Source organism: Octodon degus, unplaced genomic scaffold (assembly GCF_000260255.1).
Source record: "Octodon degus isolate 3935 unplaced genomic scaffold, OctDeg1.0 scaffold00166, whole genome shotgun sequence".
In the NCBI taxonomy this organism is placed as follows: Eukaryota; Metazoa; Chordata; class Mammalia; order Rodentia; family Octodontidae; genus Octodon; species Octodon degus.
The window spans coordinates 6,012,452-6,028,463 of NW_004524742.1; the positions used below are offsets into that span (position 1 = coordinate 6,012,452).

Here is a 16,012-nt window from a genome sequence, read left to right on the forward strand (position 1 = left end):
AGTCCTTTTTTTTGCATCCCCTCCGGAGCTCCCAGGGAATATTCTGGAGCACTGCTTGGGATGAACACTAATGCAAACTATGTAAGGAACCTCAGGTACCACATGGGGAAAAAAAAAAAAAAATCTGACGAAGTCCACTCAACCCACATAATCATTAAAAATAATAAATTATTGTTTGAAACAACCACACTTTCAGATAAGCAGAGCCCAAAAGAATAAGCACCACTTGCATTATGTCCTCAAGAGAGGCCCTCTCAGTAATGGGCCCCTCCTCCAACTGGGTCCCATTCCTTACATCACAGTCAGCTCCATCATCCTTATGATGCAATCACCTCTGGGAGTCTTTTCTTCTTTTTGCATCAGGAATTGAATTCAGGACCTCATGCTCACCAGGAAGGTGCTGTGCTGCTGAGCCAAACCCCTGGCCCATCCAAGAATCTCCTCATCCAGTCAACTAAGATTAACTGGCACAATTTCACCCCTTGTCAACCTGACATCTAATCCTATCTCCTTAAACCATGCTTAATATATATAAAAAAGATAGTAAGTCCATACTTGCACCCAATGTTGTAGCACTATCCTTTGTTTATTTCTCTCTTTTTGAGACAGGGTTTCACTCTGTAGCTCAGGTTGATCTCAAACTCACAACAATTCTCTTGCCTCAGCCTCCTGATTGCTAGGATTATAGTCATAAGCCACCACATCCAGCCAAGTGTGCATATCTCTTGCTAGTGCTCCTCCTCTGTGTTCTGCTTCTGGAACAACTTGAGCTACAAAGTGAGTTGAAGGCCAGACTGAAACCCTATCTAAAAGAAAAACAGTCTTCAAAAAAGTGCACACACAGGCAGGGTAGGGTGCACAGGGATGCTCCACAGGCATGTTCCTAGTGACCCACCTCTAATAGAATCTCACTCCTCCTAATAGCAAACGTAGCTAACCATCTCTCCTGGAGTCTCTTAACTGGTACCGTAGGGGTTTTTTTGTTTTTAATCTGAAAATCTGAACTGGGTTTTATCCTTCTCTCATTCATTTTCACTCTGCCTTTGTATCTGTTGCTGTTTCCATCTTTCTGTGGAATTTTAGGCTTGCCTTTTCCCTTATTCGATTTTTTCCCTCTACTTTTCACATTATTTCTATCCTTTAATAATTATCCTTAATTTTATAAACATTACATAAAACAAAATGCTAAAAAGACCAAATAGCTTACCATGCTCCTAAGCAGCAAAAGAATTAAGAACATGACTTCTGTTCCAATTCTCTTACCCTTACTTACCTAATGCTACTATCCAGTATTTCAAGTAGTTTTCATTAACACCACAAATAAGATACTAAAATTATTTTATAGTATATGGTTAGATTTCTGGACTTATGTGTAAACATAAGAATTATATTATTCTTTATGCCTATTTTTAAATACATGTTTTTTAAATGTTTTTTCATCATATCCTGTAGGGACTTAAAGTTTGACATATCAATGCTTGATGAAAAATACCTGTTTCATGTTATGCCTAAGATGTTTGATATTCAGACAGTGAGGTTAAGCTTAATAGCCTAGGTTGTATGGTAATAACAATAAGCTTCTCTTCTGGAGGGTTAATAATCTAAGTTTGCAGACCAAAAATTAGAGAAAAAGGAGGGCCGCAAGGAAAGCCAATATTTTGGCCCTAGCCCTCCAAGGTTAATTAAGACTCAGGACATATGAGAACTTATACTGTACATCATGTAACTCAGTAGTGTCCCAAATTTTCTGATCAAGGAGATTATGGGGCCAAAGAGGAAAGTGATCGATGATGTAGAGTGTACCTAAGGAGAGTCACATGGAGAGAAAACATTCTCTCAGGCTTTCACAGAGAGCACATTGGCCAAGCAATGGCCGTGACTCATCCACATGGCTGATACTGACAAAGGATCTACAATCTGAGGTACAGGATCTCAGGATAAATCCTGAGGGGATTTCACTGACCTTATCAGATCCAAAAGCTACCACTCTTGTTGCATAGGTCTTGCTTTATCTTGGTCTTAACTATCCAGCAGAAAAGTATAAAAATGAAGTATAGGAAGTAAAGCCATGGTGTTATGTTGAGCTGTAGGGGACTCAGGTCAACAATTTCTCACAGTGCCAGTGAAGTGGAAGACCCAATACTATTATGGAGACTACTGGACTCTTTTGGAATATATTTTGCTGAGTTAACACACCTATAATATTCAAATGATGGAACTGAACAAAAAAGGGGATACAGATGAGTGTCCATTTTGTATCTGTGTATTCAAAATGGCTAGGATAGATAGTTACATTCTCTTAATGAATAGAGGGATTTGTTCTAATAGTGTTTGTAAATAGGATATCATGTCTACATCTTGTACAGCATATAACCACTAGGAACAGAGTATGCAATGTGTTAATTATTGAAACTGTCCTACAAATTTGATTTGAAACTGTCTCTTTGCTATTTGTTTCTCAATAAATTAATTATGGAGAAAAGAAAAAGAGGAATTGGAAAGAAAAATATTATTTTATACACTGTATTAGGTTTTCATTGGTGGAACACAATACCCAGGATGCACATATCGGAGGAGAAGAGGGGGTTCAGAAGACATAGTCCATGGCTGGCAGCCACCAAGGCAGGACTGGCAGGAGGGCCTGATGGAACAAAGCTGCTCAGCTCATGGTGGTGGCTGAGGACCATACAGCACCCAAGGCTGCACCTCCAGGGCCCACCCACATACAGCCAGAGGTGTTAATCTGTGCTCTCAAGTCAATGAGCTGACAATCCAACTTAACTATCACATGGAGACAACAATGGTTTGGGTCAAGGTACATGTTCACCATTTCCTTTGTTCAATATTCTTGCATTTTAGAGAACTTTTTCTTTTTTATCTTTTTCTTCCGAGATAATCCTTCAAATTCCATTAGGTTTTTCAAAGTTTAGTACTATGAAACTGGCCAGGTGTGAACAACTTAGTGAGACCCTGTCTCAAATAAAAATAAATAAAAGAGAAAGGACTAAAGTTGTAGCCCTATGGTACACTGGCTGTGGACTTAATTTCTAGTACAAGACAGAAAGAGAAGAAGAAGAAGAAAAAAAGGGTCTCCAGTTTCCAGATATTTCTAAATAGAGTACCCTTTTAGGAGTTAAAAAATTGAAAACCACTATTCTAGAGCACAGTAAAAAAAAGTCCTCAGTTTTTCTTTATAAAGTGTTTTTATTTTGTTCTTATTCCTGAATATTTTGCTAAGCACAATTCTGTTAATAAAGTGTCTGTGGCCTCTTGTATTTTCTAGCTTCCATCTTACTGTTGAGTTCTTCCACCATTCTGCAGTTCTTTTAATGATCTGTCCATTTGTTCTGGCTACTTTGAAGGTATTTTAGATACTTTACAGTTTAACCAAGATATAAGTGAAGTATTCCTTTGGTTTATATTCCTTATTGTTTCTTTCCTTTTCTTTTTTTTTTTTTTTTTTTTTTTTTTTTTTTTTTTTTTTTTTTTTGTCTTTGAGACAGGTCTCACCATGCAGTTCAGGCTGGCCATGAGCTCACTTTGTAGACCAGGCTGGTCTCAAACTCACAATGGTCCTCCTGCCTCAGCCTCCCAAGTACTGGGATTTCAGGCATGTGCCATGCCTGGCTCCTTACTGTTTCTAGTTTACTATTTAACCTCTTCTTTATGTCAACATTTTTATTTTCTAATTTTATTTGTTTTTCTTCCTTCTGAACAGTCTCTCTTATTGCTTAATAGTTTGCTTTCCTTCATAGGTATATTCCTTACTGATTTAAACATTTCATAGAACTTTATTAATTTAAACATTTAATAGAGGGCCAGCCAGATAGCTCAGTGGACAAAAGCACCTGCTTAGACAAGCGCTAGGGGAACCAGGGTTCAATCCCCATGTGGTGCAGCCCCATCCCGGGCACAGGGAAAGGACAAATGAGACTGGGCATGGTGGTGCATGGCAGTAATCCCAGTGCTTGGGAGGCTGAAATCAGGACGATCACTACATCTGATCTGTGCAGTGAGACCCTGTACTAAATACTTTTTTTTTTTTTTTTTTTTTTTTTGCGGAACTGGGGATTGAACGCAGGCCCTTGTGCTTACCAGGCAAGTGCTTATTCTACTGAGCCATCTCCCTGGCCCCATAAATAATTTTTTTAAAAAATAGAATTTTAGCACTTGCCTGGCAAGCACAAGGGCCTGAGTTCAATCCCCAGTTCTGCCAAAAGAAAAAAAAAAAAAGAAAAAAAATTTATCCCACATTCAGGACTTCTTTACTCCCAAGGGTTTTTTAATAAGACTTCCAGCTTCAATATAGTGCAATAACACCACTGCTCAATAACCTTACAACAGTGGTGCTATAAAATTTGGTAGGAGCATAACCTGGCCCATTTTACTGCCTGCCATCCAAGCCACTGTTAGGAACCCTGGGAATGCCCTAGGCTTGTTTCTGGGGAAATTACCTTCACTTTCAGACACACTCTTTTTTCTGTCTGTTCCTAGCCCAAATTCTACCTGCTTGTTTGATTAAGCTTATAGGAGAATGGAAGAATATCCTTGGAGACTCTGCTGTATCTTATGACACCAATGATGTCCTCTGCAAGGTCTACTTCTGGTGATGATGTAGAATGGGTGGGTCCCATAGAGTTCCTGGTCAATCATGATTTGTAGGCAATCATGAAAGGTCAAGGCTTCCACATAAGGAACAAAGCTCTCTTCAGGTGTGGCTATACTGAGAAGCATGAAATTACAAGCAGTTCTACTAAAATGAATGGATCAATTCTTGGCTTGATGTGGTTGGGAACTGTTCTGCTTTAGAATACAGCTGCTGGTAGCCTGGGTCACTACTCTGACCCCAGGAAATACCACATGGAACAGAACATCTATGGTTTCTGAGTAACAAATAATATTTATTCTTCATGAGCAAAGAACCAAATCCATGTCCTAGAGCTCTTTCTGGATTATACAGAATCCTAAGAAGAGTCCTTTGGAGAATACTTGCTGAGACTGGCTTTAGTAACACTACGAGTTAAAAAGCCCTGTCAGATCACTATTGTGTTTTTTTAATCTCATTTTACTACCCAAATAATACTGATATTACTGGGAAACTTTTTGTGTTTTGTTGTATAATTCAAATGAAAACTGAAAGAACAATTGGTTCTATTCAACAATATTTCTGTTTTTACAGGATATTTATATTTTCTTTCTTTTTTGAGGAGGGTAGGGGGTGCTAGGGATTGAACCCTGAGCCTTGCACAAAGTAAGCACACAATGTGAGCTATACCCCTTGCTATGTTTTTTCCCTGAAAACAGAAAAAAGCAGTATACCAAATATCCATTTATAAAAACTTTATTATGTTCTGCTATTTCTATAATTTGGTGGCTTTTGTCAATTATCTTAAGCTATATTTGAGATAAATCTCAAATTATTCCTTTATCCTCAAAGTAAAACTGGATTATACTTTATTCATACTGCCATTGTTAAGTTTTGCCAAGGTTATGAATACTTCAAACTGATTCAGACAGTGTTTTTAATTTGTATCTCTTGAAAAAGCCTGCAGAAGTTTGGAATTTTTTTTCCTTGAATATTTGGTAAAATTGCTTGTAGAAATGTCAAGACTCACTACCTATTTGTTTCCTTGCTTTTTAAATTTTTTTAATTAACACTAATTTAGGGGAAGAAAGATGTATTTTTCATAGTTAGGTAAAATCTTGCCATGAAATCTTAACCATTCCCGATTGAAATATAAAATTTTTATAAAGAACACTAAGTTTGAGCAGTACAAATGAACTGTTCAATATAACTATATAACATACTGGAATTTTTTTCCTTTGGAGACAGGGTCTCATTATACATTTTAGGCTGGACTTGAACTCAGTACATAGTCCCTACTGGGGTTACAGGCATGTACCACCTCATCCAGCAGCATTGGAATTTTAGCACAGCAGTACAGCACTAAGCTAGCATGTGCCAGATCATGGCTTTGATTCCTAGCACCGGACAGAAAACAGAATAGAGAATAATGACAGCCCTAGTACTACAAAGCTAGGACCCTACTGGTTGGGTTTACAAGTTTAAAATCTTTTACCTAATAAATTATTATTGGGTACTTAGGGTGTTAAGTACAGTTCAATTAGACACATACATACTCAGAGGAATGAGAGATAAGATCTCATTAGCTCTTCTCATTGACTCAAGGACTCTTCTAAGGTTTTAGCATAGAACAAAAGAGTATCTTCTCAACTAATACCCTGAAGCTTCTATAGGCAAACAAACCATATGAAATATCTTCCATACGTTGGATTTCTGATAACATTTTCTGCAACCTCTTTGAACATATTTAACAGCTAAAAGTTCAGCAATGCACAATCCACAATCAAAAAACACACACAAGCCAGGTATAGTGGTGCACACCTGTAATCCCAGCATTCTGGGAGACTGAGACAAAAAGATCTCAAGTTTGAGCCCAGCCTAGGCAACTTACTGACTTAGCAAGACCTTGTCTAAAAAGAAAAGAAAGTACTGGCACAGTATGAAGGTCCTGGTTTCAATCTCTAGTGCTGTAAAACTAAAACCAAACCAAACCAAACCAAACCAAACCAAAAAACAATAAAAACAAGACAGATGAACACACAGAATGTCTGTTAATATGTCAAAAAGTACCTACCCTCAGCCATAATTAAAATAAAAAAAACTAAAACTGCCATTTTCTATTTGTAAAAAACAAAAATTTTAAATTGATATACACCAACTTTGGATAACAGAGAACCAAGAGTTCCTCCACCACCCTTACTTACAGTACTCGCAGGAACTTACAGTGATTTATCAGTTTTAAATGTCAATACCTTTTGAGTAAGGAATTCCATTGTTAGGAATTTATTCCACAAACATACTGGCAATGATAATACAAGGATACAAATGCATGACTGTTGAAGAAAACTAATTCATAGGAATAACATATCACTGCTTAGGCAATCGCAGTGACAGGGTTCCATCCCAGCAAAATATGCCGCACAAGCCTCGCCCCTGGGCATGCTGAGCCAACCGAGACTGGGCGTGGTAGTACACATCTGCAATCTCAGCACTGGAGAGGCTGAAACAGGATCACTATGAGTCCGAGCTGCATAGTGAGACCCTGTAGCAAATACATTAAAAACATAACATAACATACATATAAATAAGCTAAATGCTCATGAAGAGGGAACTGTCTGAGTAAAATTATAGCAGAGTGTAACTGAGTACTATTAAACCACAAACAAATGAGTAAGGTGATCTTTATGTATACATAAAAATGTCCCCAGATAAAATGTTTAAGTAAAATGGCCAGCCAGATAGCTCAGCTGACTAAAGCACTTGCTTAGGAAGGCAAAGGGACTGGGGCTTGATCCCTGGCACTACATGCCATGCCATGCCGGCCCCACCCCCAGGGTGCATTGTGACAGCAACTAAGACTGGCATGGTGGTACATGCCTGTAATCCCAGTGCTTAGGAGGCTGAAAACACTAGGCTCACTATGAGTCCAAACTGTATAGTGAGATCCTGTAGACCCTGTACTAAAAAAAAAAGTTTAAGTGAAAAAGACAGTCTGTAGGTTTCATCCCCAGCACTGGTGGGAAAGTCTACACAATACAACAGAACAGTCTGTACATTATAACTCCATTGATACTGGAAAAAAAAAAGTAAAATTTTCTAGAATTTCCAAGAAATAGCAAGTATTTGGGGGGTGTGAAGCTAGGGTACTGAGACGAGATACTTGCGAAGACTTTCACTTTCTTGCATATACATACTTAGTGCCTGGATTCCTTACCAGGGTATGCCTTGTTTTGTAAATTTGTTGTGAGAGCTTGTGAAATTCTTGTCAAATTATATGTTCATTGAAATTTAAATAAGGAACACCTACAGGAAAGCAATTCATTTCTATAACTCATTTCACATATAAAAAACAAGATGCCAACTTCTATGGATTGCCTAAGGCCATGCTATCTATGAAGTACTTTTAGTAATCAAAAGGAAGGTGAGGGCCGTCCTGATAGCTCAGCAGACTAAAGCACTACTTAGGCAGAGGGCAGCACCCAGGGTTTGATCCCCAGCCTGCCTGCCAGCCCTGCCTCTGGGAGCGCTGAGACTGGGAGTGGTGGCATGCACCTGTAATCCTAGCATTTGGGAGGCTGTAAAGAGAGTATCACTACAAGTCCGATCTCCATAGTGAGACCCTGAACACCCTTGTAGACCCTGCCCTAAATACAGGAAAAAAGAAGAGTAAAAGGAAGGTGAACAAAAGACCAAGCAAAGTATTAAATGGAGAAAAAAAAAAAAACAAAGTACACAATACTACAAAATATTATAATGTTTTCTTTACAAAATTATCTTGGAAAAAATTCTAAGATTATTTTTTAACCATAGACCATGCAAAATTAGTTTTTAATGCAGCGACTAAATTGAATATTAATTATCGATTATAGTAGTGATTTCTTAATGCTTACCAAATTAGAAACAGAAACAGCATGAAAATAATTGATGGGTAAAAAGTAGAAAGGTGGGGGCAAAAATAGAGTTAGACAAAGGAGTAACATATGTTAATATAGTCAGGTAAAGGGGGCTTTTTAGACAGTCAGTTCCCGGGGTGATACTATACCTAACAGCTGGCTGTGCTCCCCTGTGATGGAGTTCTGACTCGGGTCTGAAAAACAAACAATTGAAAAAAAAAGAAAAAAATGAATGCTCAAAAAAAATAATTTTTTAAAATTCAGCAACAAAAGCAACCAAGGAAATAAGCAAAAACTGAAAAGTTTAAGAAACATTAATGAAAGAATAATAAAAGAGAACTATTATTTTTAAAAGATTACATTCTTTAAGAATTACCATATCACTCAATAATTTATTCATTTGTCTTATGGAAGTTACTTAGGTTGTTTCTACCTTTTGGTTACTTCAAAGACTATTGCTATAATACCTTGTCATATAAGGACCCAAGGTTCTATTTCATAGACTGGAATATTATTCAGCTATAAAATAAAGGAATTCTGATACATGCTACAATATGGATGAAACTTGAAAACACACCAAACAGGAAAAAAATACTGTATGATTCCACATAAAATATTGAGAAAAGCCGAATTTACAGAGACTGAAAGGACATTAGTGGTTTAAAAGGAGCTGGGTAGAGTATGGTGTGGGTGTTACTGTTGAGAGTATGGAGCTGCCATAAGGGTGAAGAGAAATTCATGAAGTAGAGAGTAGTAATGGCTATATGGCCCTGTGGATGTACTCGAAATGGTTAAAATAGTATATTTTAAGATGTACACTTCGCTTCCCTGGCAAGTGCAAGGGCCTGAGTTCAATCCCCAGTTCAGCCAAAAAAACAAAAAACAAAAAAATGTATCTCCTTAAGATGTACACTTCCGTAATCCCAGCTACTGAGGATGCCGAAGATAGGAGGGTCAAGTTTGAGGCCGGTCTGGGCAATTTAGAGAAACACTGTTCCAAAAAATAAAAAGGAAGCCAGTGTGGCGTCACATGCCTATAATAACAGCATTTGGGGAGGCTGAGGCAGGAGGATCCAACCTGAGTGACTTACTGAAAACCTGTCTCGAAACAAAAGATCTTGAAAAACGCTAGGATGTAGCTCAGTGAAAAAGCCTTGGGTTAAATCCCTAGTACAACACCCTCACACATGCACAAACAGGTTGAGAATCTAGTTCCATGCTGAGTTCAATTCCAGCCTGAGTTCAATTACCAGCCCTCCAAACAAATAAATAAATTGAAAGATCAATACACAGATTTAACTATGCATTTCTGTAAGATGTTTCAGGGCCATAACATGAGTTGAGTTTTCTCTTTAATGACAAAGGAATATATTAGAATAACAGCTCATTATTTATATGTTAATTTGGCTTTTTTTTTTTTTTTTGTATCGGGAATTGAACTCAGGACCTTGCATTTGCCAGGCAGACATGATTTGCCTTTAAAATAAAATGACTTCCACAAGTGACACCTGGCCACCAGTAAGCATCATGGACACTGTCCACGTCCACCACATACTAGAACTTTGTGCAATATCCTATCCCCAAACTGTTAGAAATGCTGGCCATATATTTGCCATTCCAGTATTTTTGTTATATTTTATGCTTAGTAATTCTTTACTATCATGAAAACTTTTTCTTAGTTGATATTTTTGTATATACTAACCTAATCAAATACTGTGTGAATACTCTGAATTGATCGCAGATTTGTACATATGATACACTACATTTTGGCCTCTTAGACTCACAATCTAAATTTTGAATATTATTTTGAAATATTTAATTTAATTTTGAATTAATAATTAATTTTCTGAATATTGTTTAATTTTTGTTTTATGATTTATACTGTTCCTTTGTTTTTTGGGTTTTTTTGTTTTTGTTTTTGTTTTTCAGAACCAGGGATTGAACGCAGGCACTTGTGCTTGCCAGGCAAGTGCTTATTCTACTGAGCTATCTTCCTGGCTGTATACTGTTTCTTTGACCTACAATCTACTTATAAGACACGGTATGACATTTTCTCCTAGTATTAGAAACTTTAAGAAGTGTATTTCCATTAACTTTATAATAGTTCTTGTCTTTTACACACACATGAAAAAATATGTATGATATAAGATTGATAATGTTTTGTGGAAATCTTCAATGACCTTTTAAATGGGTTCGTCTAATATAATTACATTTTACATAGTCCTGCATAACTACCATACTGAGAGCTCTTTATTCTTTATCCAGAACCATACAGCAAATTCTCTTGCCTTCTGGATTATGGTCTTTGTTATTTTTTATATGCTACAACTGGGGGTATTAGAATATTTCAAGTTTGTATAACTGGAAAATATTTTACTTTGTTTTCAAAGGTATGTTTGCGAAGTATAAAATTCAATGAGGACAGATCTTTTTTTTTTCAGCCCTCTGAATAAATAAGTCTAGTTTCTTACCCACTTGCTCTTTTTTTTTTCTAATGTGGAATAAGATGCTATTTAATTTTGTTCTTCCATAGCTAATATGTTTTTCTATATATATGCTTTAATGATTTTTTTTACAACTAGTTTTGGACAATTTCAGTTTTGTGTATCTTCGTATGATTTTATTCATATTTTTGTGCAAAAGGTTCGTTTTTCTTGGAAATGTGGTGTTAATAATTTTAACTAAACTCAGAAATTTGGCGAGTTGGCTCAGTAGAATAAGCGCTTCCAACTGTCCTACCAATTTGATTTGAAACTGTCTCATTGCTATTTGTTTCTTGATAAAATTATGGAAAGGGGCTGGTGAGATGGCTCAGTGGTCTAAAGCATCTACTTAGAACAAGCTTAGCAAAGCACAGGGACCGCGGTTCAATCCCCCAGCACCACATGCCAGCCAGCCCCGCCCCCTGGTGGGCTGAGCTGCCCCCCCCCCCCACACACACAAAAAAAAAAAAAAAACTTTAAAAAAAATTATGGAAAAAAAAAAAAAAAAGAATAAGCACTTCCCTGGCAAGTGCAAGGGTCTGAGTCCACTCCCCGTTCTACCAAAAAAAAAAAAAAAGGATGAATTTCTTAGGCCGGGGAGATAGCTCAGTAGAATAAGTGCTTGCCTGGCAAGTGAGGGGCCTGAGTTCAATCCCTGGTTCTGCCAAAAAACAAACAAACAAAAAAATAAATAAATTCAGAAATTTTAGATCTTTAAATACTTATTGTCTATCTCCCTCTACTCAGAATTCTAATTATATGAATATAAGTTTCTTGATTTTTCACACAGAGAGAACTATTATATGACTGATCTGTAAGCTCTTCTTGATGTTTCAGATAATTTTTGTTATATTCATTTAAGTTTGTAAATAATTTTTTACAATGTGCAATCTATTATTAATCTTGTCATATACTCATTTCAGGAATATTCTTCTAAAATTCATTCTGTCTGCATTTTATATCTTTCACATTTCATTATTTGTCTACAATTTATTTGCTATATAATTATTATTTATTTTCAATAGTCAGTGAGTACCAAAAAAATAAAATGACTTGTAATTACTTGTTTCTTCAGTAATCTGAAATAAAATTAGTAGCAATAAACCAAATTCTTAGTCCAAGAGATTAATAACCACCATTTCACAATTAATCACTTGCTTATCAAAAAGCCTCGAAGAGCATTGAGGGCTAAATATAGAAAAGACCCCAAGCTCCATGGTCCTTAAAATTAAATCTCTTGAGCTGAGGATTGGGATGAGCCACCCTGAAGGTATCCGCGGGAAAAACAAACTGAGGTCACAGTTTGAGAACAATGGGAACAGGCTCTATCTTTTTTCACTGACTTCTAATTGAAGTTAAATTTTTTTCTAATTATGAGATAAGGAAGAAACTACATAAAAACTGTCTGTGAATCTTGTCCAGAATAAATATTAGACTTTTAAATATTATACTATTGTTATTTTAGACAAAATTCAAATAATGTTTTCCATGGTCCATGTATGTGTTTTACATCTAATTAAATCTACCATTCTAAATATGCATGCCAAGGTAGCTTAGTGGTAGAGCATTTGCTTAAGCATATAAGATTCAATTTCAGCCTGTAAATAAATACACATCTCAAATAGAATGTACCCTACAGATTCTCAACAGGGTAGAAATAAGGTTAAAATCTGAGGGGCTTTTGTTTTGTTTTTTGAGTAGGGTTTTGCTATGCAGTTCAGGCTGGCCTTGAGCTCAGTTTGTAGCCTGGGCTACATGCAAATTCACAACACTCCTCCTGCCACAGCCTCCTGAATGCTGGGTTTACAGAGGTGTACAACACCATACCCACAACTAGTTCACCAAGGTGGAAACCTGACTACCACAGCTAAAGTCTCAAATGATGGGCTCAATGGAGTAAGTGCTTGTCTGGCAAGTGCAAGGTCCTGAGTTTGATTCTTGGTACCAAACAAACAAACAAACAAACAAGGCTGCTAAAGTTTCAAATGACATATGAACTTTTTCTTTCTTTCTTTTTTTTTTTTTTTTTTTGTCTTTTTGAGGCAGGGTGTCACTATGCAGTTCAGGCTGATCTGGAACTCATGTTGTAGTCCAGGCTGGCCTCAAACTCACAATTATCCTCCGGCCTCAGCCTCCCAAGTTCTGGGATTACAGGTACCTGCCATCATGCCTGGCCATACAAACATCTTAAGATATATTTTGAGAGGATTTTTTTTCTTTAATTTGGTTTTGAAAAAGAAAAATTCCAAAATTATTCTCATCTAGAACATTTTCTCCAAAACAGCAAGTGAGTTCCTATCTTTTACTTTCAATTCATCTTCTCATCTAAATAAAGAGTACTTTATTAATATAAACAGAGTTGTTCTTAAACATAAAACAAAGTAGGAGTCACCAATTCTATAGCAACTTGATATATTAGATCACTTTACCTCTATCCCACCCTTACTAGTATGAGAAAAACTAAACACTATGATTGCAGAGATGCAAGTGGGTACCTGGTATGGAAGCAAAAGAAGAGAAAGCATTCTAGAGTTTTAGAAATGGAAGAACTGGGCTGGCCTGAGCTAGGTAGACTCAGTGGATTAAAGCACCTGCTAAGGCAGACACAGGGGCCAGGGGTTCCATTTCCCACCCCTGGAGCACACTGAAACAGAGATTGAGACTGGGCGTGGTGATGCACACCTGTAATCCCAGCCTTGGGAGGGTGAAAAACAGGAAGGATCACTATCTGTGTAGGGAGACCCTGTAGACTCTGTACTGAATTTTTTTTTTTTTTTTTTTTTTTTTTTGGCAGAATTGGGGATTGAACTCAGGCCCTTGTGCTTGCCAGGGAAGCGCTTATTCCACTGAGCCATCTCCCTGGCCCCCAACTCTGTACTAAATTTAAAAAAAAAAAAAAGAAAGAAAGAAAGAAATGAAGAACTGTGTTAGTAATCTGTGTTAGTAATCCTACTGACTCTAGAGGAAAAATTGGGAAGGGGTTATCACATCAACTGTTTTTCCTCCCTACAACCTTACCAGTGACCTTTCAAAATTTTGGTTCCCAAACCAGGCATGGTGGCGCACACCTGTAATCCCAGCACTTGGGAGGCTGAGCAGTAAGATCATAATGAGTTTGCGGCCAGCCTGGGCTACATAGTGAGTTTAAGAGTAGCCTGAATTAAAGTGCAAGACCTTGTCTCAAAAAGAAGATAAATAATTGGTTCCAAATTACTAAGGTATGCTAGGACAGACAAACTTGAAAACTTCCTCTCTTGAAAGTTGCCCCTGCCCCTGTGTCTCTTCTTCCCTCCCTTCTCTCCTGTTCCCCACCCCCTCTCATTGCTTTTGCTGTCTTTTGCAGCCATACACTGTTGCCCCTCTGCCATGTGACACCCTGCTTTGGAGCCAGCCAATTATGGACTGAAAACTTTACAGACTGTGAGCAAAATAAACCTTTCCCCCTTTAAAAAGAAAAGAAAAGAAAAGAAAAGAAAAGAAAAGAAAAGAAAAGAAAGAGAAAAAAGAAAATTAATGTCTGGTTTAATGAGTGGCCAAAGACACATCTGCAATACTGCCAAAAGAGAAAGGTTAAAGAAAGTCTTTTTTTCCCTTCCAGTCTAGGAACTAAGCTCAGGCATTACACAAGCTGAGTACTCTACACAGCTACATTCCATGGCTAGCAGGAGATGAAATCTTTGAGAACCTATGTTCCCCTTCTCAATACTCTATTTTTAACTTTTTTGTTTTAAAACAAAATACAAGCTATGTAACAAGCTATCTGGAATTCCATGGAATACGCTATATGAATAGAAGTAGAAAAACTACTCAAACAACTCAGGAAGACTAGGAATGGTTTTAAAGAGGAAAATACAAATGTCTTTTCTTAAAAACACAACTCCTACATCATGTAATATGCATTATTTCTGACTGTAAATTGAAGCATCTGCCCTCTCTCTCTGGTGGAGCCAGAACTTTTTCTCTCAATGCTCTCATCTCTTTGCTTGTGTAGGTCCTACAAGGTCCGACTTTGACTCTCTGGTTTTAATTTATTGTAACTAAAAGATTTCCGGGTAATCCTTACTTGATATTCATTTGGTAATTTGAAGATTAACCTCCAAGACCTGCAAATGTTTCACTAATACATGTAAAAGCAGATGCAGCTCAGTAACAGAGTATATGTAAAAGCTAAAACCAAGGCAAATGTAGGAGTAAACAAGTTGATGAACTCACTAGAATGAAACTAACCCTACCAGTAAAAATCACAGTTGTTAAGTTGGCTGAAGTTGAAGGGCATTTCTGGGTGTATAATCCAAACTGTGTATTCAACGTGGTAACACTACTTTATGTGTGGAAATACTGCTATGGTCCTACACCCAAGCTCTCCAATTTAACATTTTTCTTGCTACCATGTGATTGGTAAGGGGACACCCACGTTTGTCTAAAGAGTGAAAGTTATACTGGTTGTGGTGGCACATGCCTGTAATCCCAGTACTTAGGAAGCTGATGCAGAAGCATTGCCACAAATTTGGCATCAATCTGAGTTACATAGGGAGTTCAAGGCCAGCCTGAACTTTATCGCGAGACCTTGTCTCAAGAGTGGAAGTTGTTCTAAATAGTACCCAAAATGACATTTATTGTAAACAAACTATTTCTTGTAATTGAGACCATGTGCCAATAATTTATCTGTACCACACGGTAGCTTTAATAAATTAAGCTACACCTAAATCATAATATAACCAGATTACAACTAAAAATCCCTGCCTGGCAAGCACAAGGTCCTGAGTTTGATCCCCAGCACCAAAAACAAACAAACAAAAAACCCCTTAAAACCAAAAAGCCTGGAGCACTCTATAGTTCAGTATGGGAACTCAAATGGAATAGAAACAAAACAAATACTTTTAAAATCAGGTAGACGGGAGCTGGGGAGATGGCTCAGTGGAATAAGTGCGTCCCTGGCAAGCGCAAGGGCCTGAGTTCAATCCCCGGTTCTGCCAATAAATAAATAAAATAAAACCAGGTAGACGTAATGAGAAAAATGAAGTGTAAAGACAGCTAAACATGAGAATAAA

At 37.2% G+C, this 16,012-nt stretch overlaps 1 protein-coding gene across 3 annotated transcripts in view; it reads right to left on the reverse strand.

The window, feature by feature from the left end:
• The window catches only part of Slc12a6 (solute carrier family 12 member 6), a 100,423-nt gene that overhangs the window by 36,613 nt on the left and 47,798 nt on the right, over window positions 1-16,012 (reverse strand). For 2 of the 3 annotated variants that reach the window (XM_004643132.2, XM_004643134.3), the window contains exon 2: window positions 8,628-8,672. The exons of the other annotated variant lie outside the window; for it this stretch is intronic. In XM_004643132.2, coding sequence (XP_004643189.1) covers window positions 8,628-8,672 — 45 coding nt within the window. The remainder of the gene's footprint in view (window positions 1-8,627; window positions 8,673-16,012) is intronic. 3 annotated transcript variants of the gene reach the window in all.